At 44.8% G+C, this 26,200-nt stretch overlaps 4 protein-coding genes across 4 annotated transcripts; 2 read left to right on the top strand and 2 right to left on the bottom strand.

Annotated features, from left to right (window-relative positions):
* Positions 1 to 6,994: 6,994 nt before the first annotated feature.
* On the top strand, positions 6,995 to 9,292 carry FOBCDRAFT_142413 (uncharacterized protein; the record flags this gene model as incomplete). The annotated part of the gene is made up of 3 exons (XM_059608144.1): positions 6,995 to 7,649; positions 7,908 to 9,044; positions 9,168 to 9,292. Coding segments are annotated over 3 exons (1,917 nt in total), but the record flags the coding sequence as incomplete, so codon positions are not given.
* Positions 9,293 to 12,431: 3,139 nt separating this feature from the next.
* Positions 12,432 to 12,587, bottom strand: FOBCDRAFT_142377 (uncharacterized protein; the record flags this gene model as incomplete). Its single annotated transcript, XM_059608143.1, has 1 exon — positions 12,432 to 12,587. A coding segment is annotated over one exon (156 nt), but the record flags the coding sequence as incomplete, so codon positions are not given.
* Positions 12,588 to 20,584: 7,997 nt separating this feature from the next.
* Positions 20,585 to 23,439, bottom strand: FOBCDRAFT_296573 (uncharacterized protein; the record flags this gene model as incomplete). Its single annotated transcript, XM_054706355.2, has 7 exons — positions 20,585 to 21,404; positions 21,454 to 21,804; positions 21,858 to 22,227; positions 22,284 to 22,441; positions 22,492 to 22,866; positions 22,922 to 23,243; positions 23,295 to 23,439. 7 exons carry the CDS (start codon positions 23,437 to 23,439, stop codon positions 20,585 to 20,587), a joined length of 2,541 nt encoding a protein of 846 aa, XP_054562330.2.
* Positions 23,440 to 24,121: 682 nt separating this feature from the next.
* FOBCDRAFT_262873 (uncharacterized protein) lies at positions 24,122 to 26,169 on the top strand (the record flags this gene model as incomplete). The annotated part of the gene is made up of 4 exons (XM_059611319.1): positions 24,122 to 24,239; positions 24,335 to 25,080; positions 25,145 to 25,459; positions 25,773 to 26,169. The coding sequence occupies exons 1-4, from the start codon at positions 24,171 to 24,173 to the stop codon at positions 26,167 to 26,169; spliced, it is 1,527 nt and encodes a 508-aa protein (XP_059465523.1). The 5' UTR covers positions 24,122 to 24,170.
* Between the last annotated feature and the right edge of the window lie 31 nt (positions 26,170 to 26,200).

Raw genomic sequence — 26,200 nt, forward strand, 5'->3', positions numbered from 1 at the left:
CTGAACCCTAACCCTAACCCTAACCCTAACCCTAACCCTAACCCTAACCTAACCCTAACCCTAACCCTAACCCTAACCCTAACCCTAACCCTAACCCTAACCCCTCCACGCTGCCGCGCGACCTGCCGTTAGCGGATTTGCACGGGTTCACCCACCAACCCACAAAATCCTTCTCTCTAACCCTATCTCTTGTGCTGCCACACCCCTGCCGGGAGCTAAATATACGGGTTCACCCACCCACCTAAAGAAACCTTTCTTTTAACCCTAATCCTAACCCTAACCCAGCCCTAACCCAGCCCTACGCGCTGCACCTGCCGTGCGCCCCGCCTCCGGCGGATAGCATTACCTTCCTTCCTATTATACCCTTCTATTAACCCCTAAGTCCCTAAGCCCCTACTTAAACCGCTATCGCGCTTGCACCTGCCGTGAGCTGCGCCTTCGGCGCCTACTATTACCTTCCTTCCTACCTTACCCTCTTATCTCCTAACCCTTATATTAATTACTCACCCTAACCCTCATATTAATTACTCACCCTAACCCTCATATTAATTACTCACCCTAACCCTCATATTAGTTACTCACCCTAACCCTATCTCTTAATTATAGTAATATTTACTTCCCCTACTCTCTGCCCTTTTTACCTACTAACCTCCTTACTCTATATTACCCTTACCTCTCTATACCCTCTGACTTACTTGCCTTATACTATCCTTTACTCTCTGTCTTACCCTCTGACCTATCTGCCCTTACCTTAACCTCTTAATCTCTCTAATCCCTTTCCCCTCACTTTAATTTCCTTACCCTTTAATCCCCTTACTCTTACTCTAACCTTTATAGTAATAGCTTCCCCTAATCTTATCCCTTATTTATTATTGCATTTACTTCCTTTATTATTAGCTTTTTATACCCTATAACCTACTTACCTTATATTATTCTCTACCCTCTATGCCCTCCCCCTAACCTAACCCCCTTATTATTACACTATTTACTTTACCTAACCCTTATCGTAATCCCTTCCCCTAACCTTTATTTTATATTAACCACTTACCTTAACCTTTATATTAATTACTCCCTCTAACCCTCCTTATCTCTTACCCTCTCCCTCTCTTGCTCCCTTACCATTTATATCCCTTATCTCCTAACCCTTAGCATTATACACATACCTGCCGTTAGCAGATACACGGGGTTCACGTCCCTAACCGCCCCTCCCTATCCCTAACCCTCTCACCCTCCTGCTCTCTTATCCCCTTACCCCTCTTACCCTATACCCCCCTACCTCCTCTTTATCTCTCTCTACCCTATATCTCTTTATTACTCTCTCTATCTCTTCACCTCTCTTATACTAATATATCCTTATTATAATCCCTATAGCTACCCTATAGCTACTCCTTATCCTTATATATCTGCCAAACGACTGCTTCCCATAACGCGTGTGCATTTGTCCCCTTCATCCCGTGAAACCGCCTTTCAACCCCTAGCCAGCGATAAAATCCCTCCCTATCCTTTATATCAATCCCGAATGCAGCCCTTGCTATATCTCCGATCCGCCAGCTCCTCAACCCCATCAACACCACCGGCAGCAGCTTATCCTTATACACACACTTACCCTCTTCATCCCGGGTTTCCTCACACCAGTCTAACGGCAGCTTGCATATAAAGCAGCATGATAGCTCTTTAAACCTGATCTCCCTGCGCGCCGCATCATACCCTTCCTCTCCTACTACCTTGCACCACTGCCCGGCCTTCTCATGCCGCGGCTCATCTGGGACCTCCCCTACCTCTAGTCCCTTCTGATGACGTCGGACGTGACATACCGGACACTCCTCTGCAACATCGTCTAGCCATCGGAAAAGCATTCTGATCCGCATACCCTCTTCCTTGCCAAATGCCTTCCAAATCCTCCCGCCTTTTCTCGTGTCATAACCCTCACCCTCACCCTCACCCTCACCCTCACCCTCACTCTCTGCCTCACTCTCTCCTTCAATCACCTCCTCGGCCCTGCCCGCACCCTCATCACTGTTATTATCCTGCTGAAGCAGCTCACATCGATCACAAAGTGCAGCCCCATCCACATCCTTACACGTTTCGCCGGCTGCTCCGTCCATAAACGCCGAAACCACAGCCCTTCGACATCCCGGCGTCGATATGAATGCCTCCATCTGTGCCTGATTGATATCATCTACAAAGCTTCGATGCTGATCCTCTCGTTGCCGCCGTCCGTCGTGTACGATGATTGACCGGACCACCTCGCCTGCCCGCCGCCCTCCTCGCCCAGTCTGCTGCACAAAATCAACGAGCCCATACGGCTTCTCCATATGAACCACGGCCACAATCCCCTCGATATCAATACCTGTCCCTAACCCTGTTGTTGCTGCAATCCAACGGCTTGTGTGTCTGCCCTCTATCCATGCCGTTCGTGCCTCGTGACGGTCCTTTTCGCTCATGCCGCTGTGATGAAACCCGCAGCCGATCTCTTCAGCTATCGCTTCACACTGACTCTTTGACCGGCAGTATATGACCCCCTTCTGACAACCCGTCATATCTCTGTCTAGCTGTTTGATCACCTCGACCGTGCGATCCTCAACAGCATCACGCCCGGGCTTGACCTGCTGAACTTCATAGCGGCAGTTCGGCTTGACCGTCCGATCCCGCACCATGACCGCTGACTTCGCTAGCATCTCACCACGGAACCAGTCCTCCAGCACGACGGGTAGCGTTGCTGTGAGCAGTACTAACGGGCAGCCAAACCGACGTAGCCCAATTAGCTCGCCAAGCTTAGCCCGGTAGCCGATATCCATGATCACAGTATGACATTCATCCACGAATATCCGCTGCAGCAGCCCTGTACACGACAGCCCGTCAACGTACCCGGAAAACTCGGCGCTTGACACGATATCGGCACTGACAACGATCAAGCGTGCCGCCCGCGGCATGCCCTCTCGTCCCGAATTCATCGATGACCTATATCGGATGCAGTCGACCCCCATATCTGTTGCTCTTGCCACCAAGTCATCCATCAGTGCAACAAACGGCACGACCACGATGCTCGTGCCTGTATCCTGCATCACGGCCGGCAGCATGAATAATATGCTCTTGCCGGCCCCGGTCGGTAGCACATTGATCGCCGTCTGATCTGCTTTGAGTGCCATGATCGATCGCATGCACTCAGCCTGCTTGTCGGATCGCCAAGTCGTCTTCGGTCCAAGCAGCCTTCGCAGCCCATCCGCCATCTCGTCCTCTAGCTTCTTCCTCTTCTGAGCCGCCTCTCCCTCCTTATTCGTCTTTCTCCGCTTGCGGCTAGTTGCTCGGTTTGAACTATCAGCCTTTTGCTGCTGCTGCTGCCCCGTCACTTGACTATCCCGCTTACGCTTCACCGCCGTCTTCTCTTTATCCCCCTCTCCCTCTGCACCGCTTCCCTCCAAATACTGATGCCACAGCCTGCTGATCTCCTTGAATGTCGCGATCATCTCCGGTTGCAGCTTACCCGGGAAGCCGATATGTACGGCATAGTGCTGCCTCGCAATCCGTGTTCCGTGCGTCGACTGCAAATCCCACACGATATTCCAGCTTCCTCCACAGTCAACCGGCTCACCTGTGATCGGATCGATCTCGACGTTATCATCCTCATCTTCATCATCCATCTTACCTTCTAGCTGCTTCATCACAAGCCCTCGAATCTTCCGTCCCATCTCGATCGCGATCGCTCGATATCGTCCCACCCCGAGTCTGACCCCCGTCCCGGCCTGCATAACGCGAGCAAGCTTCCTGCTAAGCCGGTCGGTTTCCCATACCGACGAGTTGCCATCCCTCCACATATACTCTAGCTGCTCTCCACGCGGCTCGGTAAGCTGACATTCCCGCCGTAGCACCCTCTCAGTCGGAATTAGCCATGCGATATATGCCACAATCATCCGCCCGATCCGGTCGGGGACGAACCGTGCGACCTTCCGGCCGTTGTCACGGATTGCCTTCATCTTATCTCGATCGGTCACGATCATGACCTGACCATCTAATATGAATATATTCCGGATCAGCTGCCACGAATCGCAGTGCCGCAGTGTTGTGACTTCCGGTCCCCTTCCCGGAAGCCCACCCCACGTATGTACGAGCACGAGCAGCGTCTCTCGCAGCAGCCGCAAGTCTCGAAGCCACCTCTTAACACGCTGTCGCTTCCATCGAACCCTTGCAGCATCCCATATCGATGCTTCCATCAGCCGCATCACCTTTGCCGGCCCGGGCTCGAGCCAGTTGTTCTTCGGGTTGCTTGCGAATGACTGACCTGCCCCGAGCCGTACCATATTATCGATGATCCGCCCCATATCGATCTTCTTACTGACCGACTGCCACACCCCCCCGAACAGCTTATCCAGTAGCTTCTCTGCCTCGGTCACCTCATCGCGCAGTGTGCGGGTGAAATCCTCGACGCTGATATGCTCGCCCATGTGAAATAAGCCCTCTCCGTCCTCGGACCATCGTATCGACGGCTGCCCCCCCATCTTCTGCCGATACCCTTTCCCGTATGCCATCCATCCGATGATCGTGCTCATGACAGTGTGAGTGCCCATACACATCCACGATGTATGCTGCTCTTGAAATGCAAGTACGGCCTCGACCCCGACCTCGTCCCGATCTAGCGGCTGATTCTCAAATGCAGCCTCCAAAAAGAACAGCCGGGCCCACCATACTATAGCAGCTAGCAGACCAGTATATAAATGCGGCTCTATATAGCCCATCGGGCGTGGTTTGATACCAAGTGCCGCACAGAAGCACAGTAGCGAATTCGTATATGTGTTTCCGCCAACGTGAGTTTTGATCGAAGCCACGATAAACCGGAAGACGGCTCGGTCTAGTGCATCCTGCAGCGGGCTAGTCATACCTTCATCCCCTTGCTCGCCTTCGTCACTATCATCATCGTCTTGATATTCGTCTCCGTCTCCGTCTCCGTCTCCGTCTCCGTCTCCGTCTCCGTCTCCGTCTCCGTCTCCGTCTCCGTCTCCGTCCCCGTCTTCGTCTTCGTCTTTATCTTTAGCTTGTCTCTCTCTGCCGCTGAAGAATCCGCTGTCATGACTGCTTGGAACCCTATCACTCTCGAGCTCTTCAGCGACATCATGCAATAAGCTCCACTGCTCATCCGTAAAGCGAACGGCCCAGCATTTAAACGCTTCCTTCCGCCCGATACGGTATGCCTTCCAGCAGAAGCTTAAGTAACGGTGACCGACAGACTTATACTGGCTCATCGATTCTTCCTTGCCTTTACGGCCAAACGGCACGCCGCTTGGGGTCATTGATGTGATGCTGCCGAGCCACTGCAACGTCTCGGTCGGCACGCTATCGAGCCGCCAGCAGCAACGGTCCACCTCACGATCAAAGCTCTGTCCGAGCCGGCTGAGCAATAGTCGCTCACGAGCTGCTTCCTCATCTTCCTGATTCTGAGCCCACCTGCCTGTTGCTGCCCTCGCCCGTAGCCACTGGGCTGCATCGTGAATACTGATCAAGTCCCGGGAGCCAAAGTGTCGTACCCAGCCTAGCCTCTTGACCCACGGCGAATCACGGTCGATATCTTCCTCCAAGTCACCCTTCCGTAGTCGTACGGCGTCTTCTTCCTTTAGTCGAGCCAGACTTGCAGCAATGACCTTGTCTATAGCACTCTGATTTCCAGCATCAGCTTTGTTAGCCACTTCTAACGGGCCATTCCTATCGCTATCATCTCGAACGATCCAGTAGCGCGCATGCCTTCCTCCCATCCACGTCTGTAGCCGCACCTTAGTCCACGGTTCCTCTGCTGTATTATGCCCTGCCTCTCTCCAATGACGGACAATATTATCGTATGCAATAGTAAGATATCGGCATATACAACAGCTATACCCACCTGAAATAACGAGCTCTTCGATTGCTGGGCCGTTATCTTCTGGTACTGCAATACGCTTCGGGTCAGCTAGTTTTAGTTCACCATAGTAGTCTATGATATCCTTGAGCACTTGTCCCTTGAGCTGATGCTGCCGTCGAAAATGTGACTCAATGCTGCTGCCGGGCCGAACGGCTGCTTGACATAGCCGGCAGATGAGTATTTGATAATCCTGATTGAGCTGTACGATGTCCTCCATTGTTGTTTGATATCGCCTCTTTAATCTTGATTATAGAAAGTAAAGAGAAAGTAAAGAGAGAAGCAGTCTTGTTGTTTTTCTCTATCAATTATAGTCCCCTTTCCTCTGCATTATGCTAACCCCAAGCTCGTACTAGCTAACCCCAAGTGTGGGGTTGGGGTTATTTTAAGCCAATCAGCAACTCGGCCCAAGCCCAACCGATTCAAGTCCAAAATCTAAGCGAGATAACACAATTTATTAGACGATTACTGTTCAATCGTCTCTTAATAGTACCTAGGCTTTGGGTCAGGCTTTGGGTTAAGGTTAGGCTAGCTATTTTATTAGATAATAGCCCTTTGGGCTATTATAGAGATACAGAGACCTCTTTATAGAGGTTAGGGTCTAGGTTAGGGTTAGGCTTTGGGTCAGGCTTTGGGTTAAGGTTAGGCTAGCTATTTTATTAGATAATAGCCCTTTGGGCTATTATAGAGATACAGAGACCTCTTTATAGAGGTTAGGGTCTAGGTCAGGGTCAGGCTTTAGGTCAGGCTTTGGGTTAAGGTCAGGGTTAAGGTCAGGGTCAGGGATAGCTTAAGAACCTTCTAGAGAGATAGGCTAGGGGTAAGGCCAGGGATAAGGCCAGGGTTAGGGTCAGGGATAGGTTAAAAAAGAATTTACTAGAAATCCCTCTTATAGCTATATAATATCCTTTTTTTCCTTTTTTCTTTTTAATTAAATAACCTTCTCTTTTTTATCTCTTTATTATTATTTTCCCTTTTTATAGCTATTTATCTAGCTTATCTCTTTTTTATTAAGCCTATCTTTTCCCTATTTTATCTCTCTTTTATCTCTACTTATCCTACCTACCCTATATCCTTTTTTCTAGCTTATATAGCTACCTACTATATAACATGCCCTCTCAGGTCTGCCCTACCTGCCAAGGGGGCTATAGTGACCTACTAGAGCATATCTGGAAAAAACACCCTGCTGAGACCTATACTAACCAGCAGCTCCAGCCACTTGGCTTAGTCAGCTGCCCTTACTGTGCCACAGCCTGCCGCGGCTTACATGGCATAAGAACCCATAGTGCTAAAATCCATGGCATAGAAGGAAGAGCTAAAATCTCTACCTTACCTAGGCCAAGGACCTATATAGCTACTAGGGCCACTAATACCTTTACAGCTAGCCAATCAGAAACCTGCACTACTCCTAATCAGGCTAGTCAGGACCTAATTCCTAGCTATAAGACCTCTTTAAGAAGGAAAAGGCCAGCTAGGACCCCTTCCCCAGACTGGCAAAGACCTTCTCAAAGGCAAAGGCAGCTACAGCCTACCCTAGACCCTAGATCACAGTCACCTACCCTAGACCCCCTGCCTAGGTTAAGATCAGGGTCAGTTACAAGCTATAGCAGCCTATCTGCCTATATAGAAGACCCTCAAGAGGACCCTCAAGAGGACCCCCAAGAGGCTACCCTAGACCCCCAATACGAGGAGGCTATCCTAGACCCCTCCGAGACCCAACCTCCCCTAGAAGACCTTCCTAGGGCTAGGTCAGGATCAGAGGCTAGTTATAGGTCGTCTTCTAGCTATGAGGGCAAGGGAAGACCTTCTATAAGGGTCTCCTATAGGGCTTCTAATAGGGAAAAAAGCCCTAACCCTAAAAATAACCCCCTAGACCAAGGGGATCAACCTAGGACTAGGGAAGGGTCTATCTCAAGCTATACCTCTTTTTCTACTTCTTTTTCTACCTCTTTTTCTAACCCTCAAGAAGACCCTCCCCTATAGCCTAACCAAGAAGAGCCTACCCTACAGCTAAATCAGGAAGAACCCACCCTAGAGCAGCTACATAACCAAGCTATAGCCCCTATCCTAGAAAGGGCCCCTATAAAGAAGCTATTAGCTTTCTCAAAGGTCCCTATACCAGAAAAGAGGCTACATGCTAGGCAGGCTGTTATTTTCATAGCTGCAGCCTATAAGGCGGCAGAAGCCTTCCTGAAAAGGCCTACGGAAAGGGCTCTATTATACTTCCTTCTTCTCCCTAGGCTCCTAGGGCTAGGGCTACAAAAAGGAGGTCTAGGTACCTTATTAAGGTCCTATCCTACTAATATCCCTACCCTAGAAAGCCTACAGCCCCTACAGCAGCCCCAAAACTACCCCAAGGCAGCTAGACCTTCTATAGCTCTTAGCCCAGCCCAGAAGGCTACCAAGCTATTAGAAAGAGGCTACCTAGGCCGGGCTGCTAGGGCACTCATAGACCCTACCCCAGTGGCGCCTAATACCGCTGAAAATAGGGCTATATTACTAGAAAAGCACCCTATTGGCTCTAGAGACCCCTTCCAGGGCAAGACCCGCCCAAGACCTGGCCAGCCAATTACACCAAAGGCTATTATACAAGCTATTAAGTCTATAGGCAAGGAAAAAGCCCCTGGCCTTAGCGGCTGGACTAGACCCCTGCTAGACCTAGTAGTAGCCAAGGAAGATTCCCCTGTAATAGCCTTCCTTAGGCTGCTAGCTGATATGATTCGTCAGGGCACAGCCCCAGGGGCTGACCTACTATGTGCTAGCCGCCTTATAGGCCTAGAAAAGCCAGGTGGGGGGGTTAGGCCTATAGCTATAGGGGATCTTATCTATAAGGTAGCTATGAAAGCAATCCTTATGACCTCCTATAGGTCTGAGATGCTGTTACCCTTCCAGCTAGGCGTAAACAGCCCAGGAGGGGTTGAACCAGCTATTTTCCTTCTAGAAGAGGCTATCTTAGGCCCTAATAGTGCTGATTTTCAGCAACTAGTCTCTATAGACCTTGCCAATGCCTTTAATTCAGTAGATAGGGCATCTATAGCTGCTTCTGTGGCTACTTATGCCCCTACCTTCTATAAGGCAGCAGCCTGGGCCTATAATAGCCCTTCTCTCTTGGTTACAGAGGATGGATATACCCTAGCTTCTTCCAAGGGGGTTAGGCAAGGTGACCCTCTAGGACCTCTTCTATTTTCTCTAGCTTTTCGACCTACCCTAGAGACTTTAGCAGCTAAGCTACCAGATGTAACCTTGGTTGCATACCTAGATGACCTCTATATCCTTAACCCAGCCCCTAACGGCACCCTAGAGGCAGCTAGGAAGGTCTTCTCTAGGTCCCCTTTTCAGCTTAACCTAACTAAAAGCAAGGAAATAGCTATAAGGGACCTAAAAGAAGAAGGAATAAAGGCCCTAGGCTCCTTTATAGGACCTATAGCGCCTAAAAGAGCCTTCCTAGAAGGGAAGATAAGGACCTTAAAAGAGGCCCTAACTGCCCTTCAAGACCTACCAAAGCAGCATGCCCTCCTCCTGCTTAGGGGAAGTATACAGCTCCTTCTAAGGCACTTACAGAGGCAACTTGACCCTATAGGTCTTGAAGACCTGTGGGAAGAAGCTGATAGCCTTATTAGGCAGGCTATTATAGCCTTATTGGCTAGAAGCCCTAGTGACTGCCCTAAGGAGCCTAGCCTAGACCTTATAGCCCTTCCAGTCAGGGAGGGAGGCCTAGGAATTCCCCTACATAAGGAGCTAGCTGCACAGCTGCATCAGGCAGCTATGGAAGCCTCTGAACCTATCCTGGAAAAAATCAGAAAAAAGCCTCCTATAGATATAGGCCCCAGGCTAGGAAAAACAGCCCAGGAAGTACTAACAGAGGCTAATCAGGCCAGGTTACAGAGCTTCCTTCAAGACCTACCTACTAGCTATAAGCAAGCTAGGCTTGAAAATACAAGCTACCTAGGCCGTAAGTGGCTAGGAGTCTTGCCCACTAAGAAAGACCTATCTTTTGCAGACTCTGAGATCACTGAAGCCCTGAGAAGCAGGCTTTTTTACTCTATTAAGCCCCCTAGCTTGCCCTGTAGCTCCTGTGGGGCTATAGCAGCTTTAGGTCATGAAGATACCTGTAAAGGTGCTAGCAGAAGGTGGATTGCAAGGCATGATAAGATTGTAGGGGCCTTTTATAGAGCCCTTAGCAGCCAGCCTTCCCTAGAGGTGGAAAAAGAACCCCTAGTTAATAAGGAGACCAGCCTACGGGCTGACCTAGCTGTTACCTTAGGAACAAGCCGGTACTTCTATGATATCCAGATTGTTGCTATTTCTAAGGATTCAGCAAGGGAGGACCCTTATAGCACCCTTACAGAGGCTGCAGAGGAAAAACGCCGGAAATATAGGTCTTTAGGGGCCTTCTTTCAGCCTATTATTATCTCTGCAGGTGGCCTTATGGACCTAGAGACTGCCAAGACCTATAAGAAGCTCCAGCAGCTTGTAGGCCCTCTAGCAGCTGCCCAGCTTGATGCCACAATAGGCCTGACCTTGACCAGAACTAGGGCTATCTCAGCGGCTTCTATAGCCAAAGAGATCCCTGCAGGCCTAGCTAGGTCGGTCTGGAATACCTCTAGAAGGTCTTCCTAGACCTCTTATAGGCTATTCTAGCTATATCTCCCTCTTTTAGCTTTCCCTAGCTATACCTCCCTTTTCTAGCTTTTCTAGCTATATCTCCCTCTTTTAGCTTTTCTAGCTATATCTCTCTTTTAGCTTATCCTAGCTATATCTCTCTTTATTACCTATTTAGGCTATATCTCTTATTTTAGCCTATTTCCCTATATATCTCTTTTTATCTCTCTTTTTATCTCTTTTTACCTCTTTTTACCTCTCTTTTTATCCCTTATTACCTCTCTCTTTATCTCCTTTATTTCTTATTTTCTTACCTATATTCTTATTTCCTTATTACCTTCTTCTAGAAAAATCTCCTCTCCTTCTTATTAGCTATATCTTAGTTAAAGAAAAACACCAGGGCAAAAATAGCTTAGATAGTTAATACTAACCCTATCCTAACCCTATCTTACTCCTTAAATCCCCTACCTGCTGAAGTTACTACCCCACCTTTAAACCCCAGCTTAAAGAATAACTTACTTGCCTTATCTAGAGATAGTATATAAATATATAAAATCATTAATACTATAACACCCTGGTATTAATACTTAATATTATTAATCTCTTGCTATCTACCCTCTGCCGCATTCTCTTCCTATTTATTATATAGTTCTTGCAGAAGAAAGTAGCCATAGCAGCCACTAAACTTCTCTACTTCCCCTTCCTTTCTTAAGCATGCCTGCATTTAAAGCCCTATATTAAAAATCTTTTGCGGCAACCTACTACCTATCCGCACTATAGCATAGTCTATCCTAATGTAGTCTGCATTATAATTAGCTATACTAAGCAGATAACAGAATATATACCCTCTATATAATTGCTCCTAAAGCCTTTCCTGTAATAGCTTAACTTCCCTTGCTTTATAAATAGCCCTATTTGCAACCTGGCTTCGAATCTGCTATATACTAATCTCCTGCGCTCTTAAGTCTACCTCTTTATCCTCCTTGCTAAGCTCTATATCTTCTAGTTCTACTACCTTATTAGCAGCTTAATAGATATCGCACTACTCCTTGCCCTTCTTATACCTATCCTAGTTATTACAGCTATCTATCTCTAAGTCTAAGATTACCTGCCTATATACCTGCCTATTAATAAAATCATCTACTATCTTGCTACTCCTAAGCCCTATTAACCCTCTCTGCCCCTTAGTAGTAACCTAGATAATAATCGCCTCGCTTTATTTACCGTCCCGTCTAGCTTAACCACTCTACTACGCATAATCTGCCATCTTAAATGGCATCTCTATATGTATTACTACCTAAATATCTAGAACATTAATACCTAGACTAAGTGCATTAGTGGCTATAATTACCTATCCTCCGCCGTATTGTTCCTGCTCTAGTCTACTTATCTAAGCTTATAATCTTTCTGCCTTTCTATCTTATATATTAATATCTCGGTAATAAGTATTATAGTTTAGTTTAATGGCAAGAGTATCTATTACTACCACAGTATTATAGTATATAATTATCTTTGCTAGCCATAAATACTCCTTTAGCTTCTAGTCTAATACCTCCTAAACTTTTATTATAATTACTTTAGTTGCCTACTCTAGAGTCGCTACTATTAATATCTATATACTATATACGACATTAACGCAACTTATACTAGTCCTAATTATAATTACATCCTCTGATTACATATTTATAAGCTTAAAGAACTCTTCCTCCTTACTTAGTAGTAATATTGCTATTAAATATACTATCTAGACCCTAACTAGTGCTAACCGGCCTAGCTCTCTTAGCTTTAGTCAAAAGTCCTATATACCTTCTAGTATTATATATACTTTATTAAATACAAACCTATTAAGTTATGCTATTACCTAAAGTCCTTTTATATAATTATAGAACCGCTTAGTTATTGCTAATTCCGGCGTAATAAAAATAAGCAATGCCGGCCCTGGGGACTAGTTACTGCGCCACTTGGCATATAATATCTTTATCTTTCGGCACCATTCTATTAAGTCACCCTGTAGCAATATAAGCAGAACTACCATAATAGTTACCCTACCTAGATAGCTTGCTGCTAGTAGTATAAAGCTTAAGCTCTTCCTGCCCCCTGTCCCTATTATGACTATAATTAGGCTCTTATTTATTATAATCGCATAGATTGCCTTACGCTAAACACCCCGAAATCTAGCTTACTCTCCATATAAGTAGATAAGTTCTCGGTTAATATTAATCTAGCGATATAACTTCTATCTCTCTAACTGCAATTTTCGAAGCGCCTTATTATATATAAATACATTCTTTTGCTTACGGCCTGGCATAAGAACCTTGCTAAACCCTCCTATTATAAATAGGAAGCTTAATAACTAATGCTATTCTTTACTAATATAATAGAAGTTAACTTGGTATTTATTTATTTTAAATGCTCCTTTGGTAACTAACTATCTATAGATTAAGCCTGTAGTCTTAGACCTATAACCTACTTGCAAGTTATATAGGCTATCCTTATTACTATTACTCTTGCTACTGCTATTATCAGAGTCTACTTTGTGTAATAGCCTTATATGCGCTATAGATATGTTTTAGAAGTATTATTAGCTAATTATAGTAGAGATATACCTCTAGCTGCTAATATTTAGCTTTTGCCTATAAGATAGAGCACTAAGTCTCCTAATGCTGCGTAATAAGCATGGAGATATCTAATGTTCCCTGGGACCTAGTCTCTAACCATCCTGGCTAGCCTCGACTTAGCTAGCTTCTATAGCTCTATCTGCCTATTTATCATATTACCTCTTACTCTCTTAAGTACCTTCTATTGCCTATAAGCCAGCGTTGAAGATAGACTTATCCTATATATTAGCTTAGATATCTTCCCAAAACGGCAGAACAAGCTATAGATAGTACGTTAATAAAGTGCCAACCTCTTGCGGCAAGAAGCAGTAGATAATCTTAAGCCTCCTAGTCGTTATAAAGCCTTTATGTGCCCCTATAATAATTATAATAAGTCCTTAATCGCATAGAATATTACAAATCCCTCCATTACTGGTATTATAATGCCATATAATAAGAAGTTCCTATGCTCTCAGCAGGAACCTGCCGCTAATATATGCAAGAATGGCCAGCAGTTTTAATGCTTTCTCTATCCTAAGATTATATCAATATGCCATCTTAGAATTTATTTCCATGCCGTTATCGCTTATTAACTTAATCTATTTACTTCTTAAGCTGCTATATTATAAGATCTTTTTAATAACCTAGCCTTTACTAGCACCACTATCGCATTAGAATAATATATTAATAAACAAATGCCTGATTATTTCGTTAGCCGTATTATCTAGAAGCTAGTCCTATAGGATTTTAGGCAGTCTAAGTTTAGCCAGAGACTGCTCTAAGTACTTGCTAAATAGTAATAAATCCTTATAGAGTATAGTCTCTAGCTATTAGACTGCTAATCTTATTATTGCCTATATATCTAGAACGCTAAGATAGATACCCTTATAAATAAGCTCCTCTCTGCCTTTATCCCAGCTTACTAAGCTATATACTGCTATATTATTTTATGCGGCTATGCCAAAATTTCGGAGCCGGATAATAAACTGCATTAGTGTTATTTCCTAACCCTTGCCCCTACCTACTATAAACCGCTAAGTTATCTCAGAGATTAGTGCAAAATAGCTTAGGCTATTCTCCTCTGCTTCCTCCTGGCTTTATCCCTATTATATCTTTTACTTAATAGTTTTGGCTTATTAGTCTATAGTATATTTAATAATACAGAGATAAGAGATAGCTATAATGGCAGAAAGCTTTGGCATAAAACCCTTATAGCCCTCCTACGTACTATCTGCCTATACACTAAGAATAGTTAAGAAGCTAATAAGAATGCTATTATACTCCATATCCTTAGTAAAATAGTCAAGAACAGAGATATATAGCTCGAGAACGGCAGTTTCTAGTAGATCAAGAAGTCTAATAATCTCAGGCGCTTCTAGATTACCCCTACTTTCTTTCCAAGCCTTAGTTAAGTTATCTGCATGTTTTATTATAGTATTATAAGCTCTCTGTTGCCATATAGTGAGTTTAAACGGTGGTCTATTGGCTTTATTCTTAAAAGATATATATTAGATAATATAAGCAAGTAGCTGCTTAACTATAAGTATATACCTCCTCTATATCTTAGGCTTAAACTAGAAATAAAATAGCTTTATCCTCTCTTTTATTAGTTCTTTATAATTAACCTTAAATAAAGCATTCTAAGATATAATATCTAGTGTAATAATAGCCTTGGCATAGTTAACTAGCCGATTAAATATAATATATATAAAGCGCAGTTAAGTATTATCTAACTTATCTAGGTTATTTAGATTTACTTTATATTCTATAATAATTAAGCCCCTTAATAAGTCCTTTTTCCTACTAAAATCCTTTAAGTAGATAGTAGACCTAAGCCAATAAAGCCATAGGTTTAGCACAGTAAAGTCATTCTCCTTATTAATATGCTCTACTTCTTAACTTCAAATATCTTTACCCTTACTCTAGAATGTATTAACAGCCCTCTAGAGTGTAGCTTATAACTTATTATCTTAGGCCCTTAATTATTCGAGATTCAGCCCTCTTACTACCTTAAATAGCTTACTTCCCGGCCTACTAGAGAATAATTATTAATAACAGACTCCTATTCTCTACGGACTATTACTCCTTTCTTTATCTGTTATGGCAGCTAAGTAATATCTACCTTTAAGTTCCATATCCTAATTATGCTTAACCCTGAGATATTCTCGAATCCGCCTTAACTCTGCGCCTATATATAGGTAATTAGGCTAAGATAATATGCTTTGCTCTAGGATAAACTTATACTAAATACCTCCTATGCCTAGGGGACCTAAAGCTGCGATTAGCAGTGCATTATCAGGCCTAGGTAATAGATTAATATAGGCCTCTAGCTAACCCTTAAAGACATTATGCTTAGATGCCTACTTTTATGCAAGCCTAATCTCCTAGATATTAAGACTATATAAAGCACTGCAAAGATATAGCTTTACTTGCTTCTGCGTAACCATAGTCTGGCATATATAGCAGCAAAGAAGCCAGAATTCTGACTTATATATAAAGTATTTTATTATAAACGAAGTTAATAAGATTAAAGTCTTAACTTAACCTTTATATATTATAAGCTATTATGCAGTATTAATACTTTCCTTAAACCCCTTTACTTTATATCGGCAGTTTAAGCTAAATATAATTTAAATATAATAAGATATATGGCTATAGCTATTACTAAACTTTATAAGTTAAGAATATGCTCTGGTTAGTTATGGCAGACTGATTTATATTTATAAACCCTATTGCCTAATAACTATTAAAAAAAATAACCTTAAAGTAAATTTACTGCATACTTACTAATACCATAAGTTTATATATTAATATTAGTATTAATTAATTTATAAGTATTTCTTTTATATTCTTACCTGTTTTAAGCTTATTATAGCTACTATAGCGCCTAAAATGCTAATCGTTAGCACCTGCTTATTTTAATCGTCATAACACCTATATCTTATTAGTGCCACGAAATTTCCTATACAAAGTTAATTATCGGCAGGCTGTCGACGCAAATAATAACTATTAGGAATACTTATTATATTACCCTGCTGCTAAGGCCAGAGCCTATTAGATTATATAAAGTAGTATATTCTAGGGTTAAATAAAACCCTAGGCTATATAGTATACCACCAGCCTAGGTGTTAATCTAGAGCTAAGTCCTAGCTGCAAAGCAAATTATAAGATTAGGTACTTAAGGTTAGCTCCTTTAGTTAACCTATGCCTTTTTAGACCTAGCCGGATTTACACCCCTCTTATATACCCTCTAAGACCATTTTAATAGCCTATATGCCAGAGCTACCTTATATACTACTTTTTATTTTCTATAATATTTATTTATATAGGTAAATAAAAAAATTAACTTATAGCTATTAAACTATAAAACTATTTTATATATATTTTTCTAAGAGGTGCCCTATAGGTTATTTTGGCTAAGGCGAATTAAATAATAGTAGTCTTATTACTATATAGTATTTATAGCAGGCATAAGATGCATTTAAAGTATGCTATAGAGGTAAATAGGATTTTTACAGCTTAGTAGGCAGCTTAATAGGTCTGGCAGGTAGTATAAGTTAGCTCTAGAAGGTATAATAAGCTGCAGTAGATATAACTACAGAGGGTTAGCTATTAGTAATCTAGAAGGTAGTTACAGTGAATTATAGGGCTATCTAGTAGTGAATTATAAGGCCGTCTTATAGTAAATCGGAAAGCTGCTGCAGTGATATGGAAGGCTAACCTATAGTGGTTTAGAAGGTTATCTTACAGTGAGTCTAAAATCCTTTCCTTCTTCTAAGCTATAAGCCTCGCCCTTCTCTACCTCTTCTTATTTGGCTTAATATTATAACAGATATAGGCTAGGATTCCTCTTATTTATATTATATATATATATCTATTTAAAAGGTTATCTCATAGTGAATCATAGGGTTATCTTATACTAATTCAGAGGGTTATCCTACGGCAAATCAGAGGGTTATCTCACCCTAATGCAGAGGGTTATCTTGCAGTAAATTAGAGGGTTATCAGAGGGCTATCTCACGTTGATTTAGAGGGTTATCCTACGGTGAATCAGAGGGTTATCCCGCAGTAATTCAGAGGGCCATCTCGCAGTAAATCAGAGGGTTATCCCACACTAAATCAGAAGGAGAGATATATCTAATTCATCTTTAGAAGAGCCAAGCCCTGCATATATAGATAAGCGGCAAAGAAGACAAATAAGGCTATAAAACCTCACAGCTAATGCCAAGATCACACATAAGCAGCAAAGAAGATAAATAAGGCCATAGAACCTCACAGCCAATGCCAAGATTATATATAAGCAGCAAAGAAGACAATAGAGGCTATAAAACCTTATTACCAATGCTAAGATCACACAGGCATAAGTAAGACCTATATAAGGAGGAGGCCAGTGAATTAGAGGGTTATCTTATACTAAATCAGAAGGTTATCCCACGGTAAATCAGAGGGTTATCTCACACTAATTCAGAGGGTTATCTTACAGTGAATTAGGGGGTTATTTTATACTAAATTAGAAGGAGAGATTTATCTAATATATATTTAAAAGACCTAGCCCCTGCCTATATAGATAAGCGGCAAAGAAGACAATAGAGGCCATAGAACTTCACCGCCAATGCCAAGATCACATAGGCGCAAGCAAGACCTATATAAGGAGAAGCCAAGTAACTTAGGAGGCCATCTTACAGTAAATCAGAGGATTATCCTACAGCGAATCAGAGGGTTATCCTACAGTAAACCAGAGGCTTATCTTACAGTAAATCAGAGGCTTATCTCGCAGTAAATCAGATGGTTATCTCACAGTGAATCAGACGGTTATCTCGCACCGAATTAGATAGTCATCCTGCAGTGAATCAGAGGGTCATCAGAGGGCCATCTCACGTTGATTTAGAGGGTTATCTCATAATAATTCAGAGGGTTATCCTGCAGTGAATTAGAGGGTTATTAGAGGGTTATCTTATAATAATTTAGAGGGTTATCCTGCAGTGAATCAGAGGGTTATCTCACACTGAATCAAAAGGAGAGATTTATCTAATATATATTTAAAAGACCTAGCCCCTGCCTATGTGGATAAGCGGCAAAGAAGACAATAGAGGCCATAGAACCTTACAGCCAATGCCAAGATTACACATAAGCGGCAAAGAAGACAATAAAGGCCATAGAACTTCACCGCTAATGCCAAGATCACATAAGCATAAGCAAGACCTATACAAGGAGAAGCCCAGTGAATCAGAGGCTTATCTCATAATGAATCAGACGGTCATCTCGCAGTGAATCAGATGGTCATCTCACAGTAAATCAGACAGTCATCTCACAATGATTCAGAGGGTCATCCCGCAGTGAATCAGAGGGTCATCAGAGGGCCATCTCACATTAATTCAGAGGGTTATCTTATAATAATTCAGAGGGTTATCCTGCAGTGAATTAGAGGGTCATCTTGCAGTAAATCAGACAGTCATCTCGCACTAAATCAGACGGTCATCCCGCAGTGAATCAGAGGGTTATCAGAGGGTCATCTCATAATAATTCAGAGGGTCATCCTGCAATAAATCAGAGGGTCATCCTGCAGTAAATTAGAGGGTTATCTCGCACTAAATCAGAAGGAGAGATTTATCTAATATATATTTAAAAGACCTAGCCCCCGCCTATATAGATAAGCAGCAAAGAAGACAATAAAGGCCATAGAACTTCACCGCCAATGCCAAGATCACATAAGCATAAGCAAGACCTATATAAGAAGAAGCCTAGTAAATTAAAGGCTTATCCTATAATAAATCAGAGGGTTAATCTTATAATAAATTAGAAGGTTATCCTATCTCTAACCCTAAGCTCCTGCGCCTATAGGTAGGAATTATCTTATTTACTGCAGGTTAGTTAACCTTATAGGTAAAGATAATAATAAGACTTAGGGTTATCTTCTTAGCCTATTCCTTTTACTATTCTAATATAATATAAATAACTCCTTAGTCTTATCTTATATAGTCTTAGTATTAGCGGTAAAGTCCTAAGCTTAGGGTATAAGCTTGGGGTGGAGCCTCGGGGTGGAGCCTTGGGGTAAGCCGGGGGTTAGCTGGGCTTTTGTAGGTGGTTCTGCGTGAACTATGGTTCTGCGTAAATGGTCTGTGTGCCTGGCTCTGTAGGCCAATCAGCTTACATAGGAGCTAACCCCGCGCCCTACCTGCCGCTGTGGTTCAGCGTGAACCCGCCCGGGACTGGCGACCAGGAATTAGGGGAAAATGGTATCCTTAAACCGCTGATTGAATTACCTTTCGAAGGTTATAGTATTATATCGGTTAAGAAGATGATTAGTGGCTTTTCTTCCGTTAATTAGTACCCAGGGTTGAGCTCCGGGAGATATTATAATAGATATCATTCTTCTTACTTCTGTAGCATTATGCAGAAGATGAGGCTGACCCTGGAAAGGGTGGAAAAGGAATTGCCTTGCCTTAGGTTGAAAGATTTCGGACTTTTGACAGGGCATTAGTGCCTTCATGGCTTGAAATCCAACAGTACGAAAGAAAAAGGCTGAAAAAGGATATCAAAGTTACACTTGGCAAAGGAAGTAACTCGAGTTATAAAGCTTCTTACGAGAGGGAAAGATAACCTATCTGCTAAATTCGTGTGATAGCAAGTGAATCGTTATACGAGCCGAGTTTACTCGGAAGACTTCAGATAATTCTTCGATTCTTTAAGTATTCATGTTAGACTAATACTGAAGGGTAGGCAATGTTCATAGACGGAGTCTTTCTGAGTTTCTTCATCAGTAATCAGTGATAATCTACGATAGTTGGGGGGGTCCGGGTTGACATCTATGTTCAGATAGAAGGGGAAATCAGATTTTGACGCACCACGTCTCAGCCACACCGATGCACGAAGTAAACGGTATACTAGAGTATAGGAAGAGACCTTTTCAATTGATTCCTTCCAATAAGTTGCATTTTACTCATTTGAAGTAATCTGTATCGGCCAAAAAGACGATCGCAAAGACTGTATAGGGTAAGTAACTGGTAAACCGATCGGAGACTGTTTAAAGTGTACGGCCATCTCTGCTGCTTCTTCGCGAGCCAATGAAAGCAAGCACCAATTAAAAATTCAGCGAACGAATCAGTTGATTCAAGTCTCTACGGGCTGCTTTGTCGACTTTGTGGATTTCCCCGAGATGTCGAGATACGCGATCCTTGTCTGCCGTTATAGCATAGCCACATTGCTTACAGATGATAGCAGGCTCGGGCTAGAGTTGGACGTAGAGCCTTGCGTAAGTAGAATACTCGTTGTCTGGCATCGTTGTCAATCAGTTGATATAGAAGCACTACCTAGGAAGGGAGGATACGGATGAGCCAGTGGTGGTGCCGTGGTCAATTGGTTTCTACAGGGATGACACGGGCCAGGGCGACGGGAAACGCGACGCGGCGCATTTTGACCAAGAATACTTGAGTAGAAAAGTTACAATTAAGACAACGGGGCTAGGTATCTGTTTTTTAACTTGAATGAACCTGTGTGCTATCTATCTAGTCTCGAATATGTCCAGAACCGTCGCTCGATAGGTTTCAAGCTGCGAAAGATCAGTCTGTCCAACAGTATACTGTCCCTCAGCTCTTCTCGCTTCCATAATAACCCTCCCCGTCTTCCTCTTCACCAGCGCCCTAGCACTCTGATATATGCCCTGTCCAGGCAAAGCGACCAACCCTGCAGCACCAGAAGACATCTTGGTTCCCAGGTTCAGCAGCCCAATACCAACACCTTTAGCAGCGCCTGAAGCGCCCTCCTTCTTAGCCCCTCGGACAGGCTCCATCACTATGCCTCCGATTCCTTCAACGATACCGTGTGCAAAGTTCTTTCCTGCTGCAATACCACCGGATTTCCAATCTGTCACTGCACCTGGGTTATACACTTCACCTCCGTAGAGTTTTGGCGCATTGCGCATGCCTTCTGTGATGGCATATGGGAGGTCGAGGAGGACGCCCTTGGAGGAGTGCTTGAAGAAGCCACTAATGCCAGATGCAGAGGCCTTCATAGCAACGAGAACGCCATGTTGAGGTTTCTTGGTGTTATTGGTCTGGGGGTGAGGGAGTTCCAAACCTGCTGGTCGTCCAAAGATGTCTTCCTCAGACTCTCGCTTGGAACTGGTGCCAGAGTGGGTTTCGGTCTCTCGACTGCTGGCCCTACCGCTGCCCGGGGTAACTGGGCAGAATGCTTGGATTGGCTTGACGACGATGTCAGCAGCTGATTTGGTCATGCCCCAACCTGTTGAGGCGAGAGTAGAGAGTGTGGCTGTCACGGGGTCCCAACGTCGGTTCTCGATGTGAACAGGTTGTGATTGATACCTAGCACAGGGTTAGCAAACCTTATACAAGGGGCTTTGATGACACTTACGGCTTTAGGTTATTCCACGAAATCTTTCCGGCCTCCACCAATATCTCTATAGCAATCTTAGATAGTTTGACGTGTTTCCCCTTCCACTCATATGACCAGACTGCAGCCAGATTAGGTAGCACATCACAGCGCATCTTTTCTAGAGGCAAGTTGGCATGGAAAGAGGCCACTGCGCGTCTAACCCCTGCTTCACTAGACATTTTATTAGCGATTTGACGAGCAGCAGCAGATGCTTCGGGCGTCAGACAGAATCTTATAGCATCGGCGAGGTTCTGGCAGTTGAGACTCTTAAATGGGATGGGAGCTGGACCAGCACCACCTGCGTGGGCCATATTTCCCCAAAATGGTTGACTGGACGATGACAATTAGTTTCTGAAGCTGCTATTGGTGTTTGAAATACGCACTCTCCAAAGAACGGCACAATAGCTGTGGGCTTTGCGTTGAGTAACCCGCAAGCAGTTGTTCCAGCTCCTCCATGATGTACGACTGCAGTGATATGTTGAAATAACCACTCGTGAGGGCAATCGTCGAGGAAAAGCACCTGGTCGTCTCCAATTGAATCTCCTCCAAGTTTACTCCAGCCCCGTGAAACAATGGCCCTGGTGCCGGTAGCGCGCACAGCTTCCATGATTGTCGCGGTGAGCTTCTCGGGGTCGTCGATAACGATGCTGCCAAAACCTATATATACTGGAGGTGGGCCACTGGAGAGGAACTGGTGGAGTGCGTCGTTGGGTTTATAAGATGGTACTTCGCGAAAGAAGAAACCACAAACATCTATAAAAAAAAGGTTAGATAAGAGATATATTAGGCATCAAGGAGTCAATCCATACCAATATTCTCAGGCCAATCTGCTGGTTTAGGGACCAAAGCTGGCGACCAGCAATATGTAACTGGAACTCCCAGTGTCTCGGTCAAACAAGGACCCTCACTAAACGGGATCGGCTCCAGGTCTATCGTATTTCGCCATGTGTTAATAATATCCCCAAGACTATCACTTATTAATATGCCATTCATTAGTTCAATCCGCTGATAACTTACCCTTGCCATGTCATCCACTCCACCAACGAATAAGACACATAGTTCGCCGCGCTCGCAGACATATCACTGCCATTAGCCCTGAGGTTTGCAAGTGGGTGGCAGAACTCCCGAGTACTGGTCCAAGGCATCGTGAACATAAGATGCAGCGGAACACCCAGGGCTTGTGCACAATGAATATGAGCAAAGCTTGGCGGGTTCGCAATAATTGCATCTGCCACGAATGACTGACCCGTTAACTCATCGGGTTCAATGCAAGACTTCCAGCACTTATGCAGCATCTCGTTAACCATCTTGCGTTTTCTTTGGATCTCACCTCCACGCAGTGTCTTCATGCTAGGGAAGAGACCAGGATTCTTAACCATATACGCCATCAGCCTTTGTAACAAATATTAGCAAAACCATAGCCGTAAGATTGTTTGAGTTCACTCACTCAGAAGGATCACCACCGATGGAGAAAAACTCAAGACCAGACTCTTGCACGAACTTGTAGAATTGGCCGTGTGTGGCAAGTCGCACTCGATGACCGTGGCGCTGTAATTCTGTCCCGAGGGCAATGAATGGCTGAACATCTCCTCGACTGCCGACAACCTGAATAACAATGTTGAGGCGGATGCTTCTTTCGCTTGTCTCTGAGTATTCTGGCGGGCTGCTTGGGCGTTGTTCATATGAGAACGGGGGCTTCTCAGTGGGAACTAATCGCGAAAGTCGTCGAGCTATCCTTGAACTGAGATCAATGTCAATGCGACCATCGTCTGTTACTAAGTTAGTTCTGCTGATAAAAATGTTTAAACTTGAGTTCTTACCTCGGGCGGTTGTGGTTGCTTCCAATTCCGCCAATGCCTCGTATTGTGGTGGACCATCTGGCGTTTGAACAGCATTCTCGCCATTTGCCACCATTTCAAAGTACCTGGTCTGGCGATTGAGTTGATCATCCATTGAGGGGGACATTCTGTGTATCCCACAACGCTAATAAATATCTGCACAGAATGTAAGTCAAGGTTTTCAGAATCTCTATCATAGCGGCAGGTATTTTCTATAAGTATCTGCTGCGCTCAATCTACGTACGGGTTTTGAAGGCTATTGCGGTGGGCCAAATATTCTTGTATTCTGACCCAGACCCAGAATTCCCAAAGAAGGTGCATGGGCCACAAAAAATGGTAATAAGTGCCGTTACCGGTGGTTATTGGTACAGTAGGCCTTCTAGGATAGAAACTGGCATAGGGAAGATGATCCTGAGATGGGGGATGAAATAACAACTCAAAGGTTCTCGTAAACCCCCTTCTCTTTGACTGTGGTTTAGAGATGCTTGGCGCCATCAGAGTTGATGGTATGCATCTACATTCGATCCCGACCACGAAATCCTAAAATAGTTCGACGCAATGCTTCCCGTACATATGCAGCTAAGAGAGAGCTCTATCTCGTGTTTATCGAAGATTTCCATGGTGGGGTATCGGATTCGTACTAATGCGAACCAATCATGAAAGACCCGAGTCATTTGGCTCGAATTTAGGTCTTGACCCTGGTTAGCCATCTGCGCCTTCATTGGAGCTGCTCCGCACAGCCCCATTATTCAGGGATTCGGCTTCGGATAAAAGCACCTCGTTCCCCAAACGCGAGAGGCAAGTGTCGCATTCCTCGTTCGCTCGTTCACTGACGGCTTCTGCCTACTCTTCGTCATCATGACTCGGCGCAGAAAACATACGAAATCTCGCACCGGATGTTCGGAATGCAAACGTCGCAAAGTGAAGGTACGTAAGGCTCGTTACATTGGGATCCGACAAAGCCAAACTCCTAGAGGAGCCTTTATGCAGATGCGAGGCTGAACGTCGTTTCTTTTCCGCAGTGTGACGAATCGCATCCTGTCTGTTTTAACTGCATACGATATGGAGCTACTTGCAGTCTCGAATCAGCCCCTCAACCAAACAACCCGGGCTCGGTCCACACACTTGCAACTCACCCGTCGTGTTTTCGGGTCGAGGGCTCATATTTCCGTAATAACAATGCTGCCGCATGGGAAAGCACTATCCCTAACCTGAGCCGCCGCTCTCGCAGCAAGACCCCGTCTCTGCTGAACCCCGACCCATGGAGTCGCGACGCCGAGCTGATGCACCACTGGTGCACTGTAACAGCTGACACCTTGGCTGTCGGCCCCGACTTACGTTATGTGTGGCGCGCTGTCATGCCTCGAGAGGGTTACCAGAACCGCTTCGTCATGCACGGCGTGCTCGCCCTCTCGGCGATGCATAAGGCGTACCTGGCCCCCAGCCAAGCCGATACGTACCTTGACCTCTCTGCCCATCACCAAGTTCTGGGCTCTGAGGGTTTCCGGGCCCTCCTCGGAAACGTCACGAGCGAGAATTGGAGGCCGGTGTTTTGTTTCGCTGGTGTGCTTGTCGCGTACATCATGTGCCTGCCCGTCCGGTCGCCGAATAGGCATCTCCAGACACCGATTCTGAGCTTGCTTGATCTCATCTCGTGCATGGCTGGCGTTCAGACGTCCATCAAGCCTTTTCTATCATTGGTGACCTCGTCCGAGTTTTGCCCTACGGTTCGAGGGTTAGAAGAAGCAATTAACGATAGCTCCGAAGGGTGAGTGGCCACTGGTATTCCAGTCATTGTCCGTAAGCTCACTAATCGCCTATTACCGTTGAAGAAAGCCGTTCCCCAGTCTAGAGCACTCCCTGCTCCCAGTGGACACATTCGACGCACTCTCCAACCTACGATTATTCTTTGAGGCCGAACTGGCTCCAGGAAACCAGAAGCCGTACCTCGCCGCCGTCAAAAAGCTCGAGACGGCTGCAAGACTTGTCGCCCGCGCTGGCCTAGACACCGAGGTTGGGACAACACTCTTCTGGGTTTCCGAAGTGCATGAGTCCATCATCTCCGACACGCGAGCATTCGAGTATCCGGCACTGGCACTGATGGCGCATTTTGCCGTATTCATGGCGGCTCTAGAGAAAACATTTTGGTATGCGAGGGGATGGGCCAAGGGTGTTGTCCGCGATGTCAACAATCAGCTCTCTAACCAGCCCAGGCTGGCTCAGGTGTTGAAATGGCCCGAACAGAAGGTCTGGGAGCTTGCTTTGTAATATTTGATAGAACTTGATGTGGTGTAATTGGGTCTGAGAGTATGAATACGTATACTAAACTCATAACTTAAAATCAGTTGTGACTCTCCCTCGGAAATACTCAACTTATTGCTCCATTGAGTCAGCAACAGCCGACAGGAAGGCGACTAAACGCTTAACTCTACCCATGAACAATCTTTTCTTTCATTGCAGTTGCGAAGAAGTCGCTTCAAGTACCAGAAAACCCAACCCCGAGCCGTCAGAGTGGCGCAGAGACACTCCCATAGGCGTTGCTCAATCTCTATCGACACGCAATGGCCTAGACCAGCGGCGGCCCCTCGTCGTGGTCGCCGGGCAATTTCAATCTGACCTTGTTACTTTCCATTCAGTCATTCTCGATAACGACGCCTTGTCTCCTGTCGAGTTGGCACGTACTCATTATGCAAGTGCCAGAAGATCCCGAGCCATGCGTCAGGGATTTGGCGCTTACTCTTATGGCGAGCGTCTCTCTATCACGGACCTACATGATTCCGCCGAAGGCAATCCACAAGTGCTATTTTTGAGCCTGACGCGTAATATCTTAAGGCTGCGCGACTCTAAGCAAGTCTAGTCCTGTTGTTGGCGCAATGAGTGTGGGGAAA

This window comes from Fusarium oxysporum, chromosome VIII (assembly GCF_013085055.1).
Source record: "Fusarium oxysporum Fo47 chromosome VIII, complete sequence".
Taxonomy (NCBI): domain Eukaryota; kingdom Fungi; phylum Ascomycota; class Sordariomycetes; order Hypocreales; family Nectriaceae; genus Fusarium; species Fusarium oxysporum.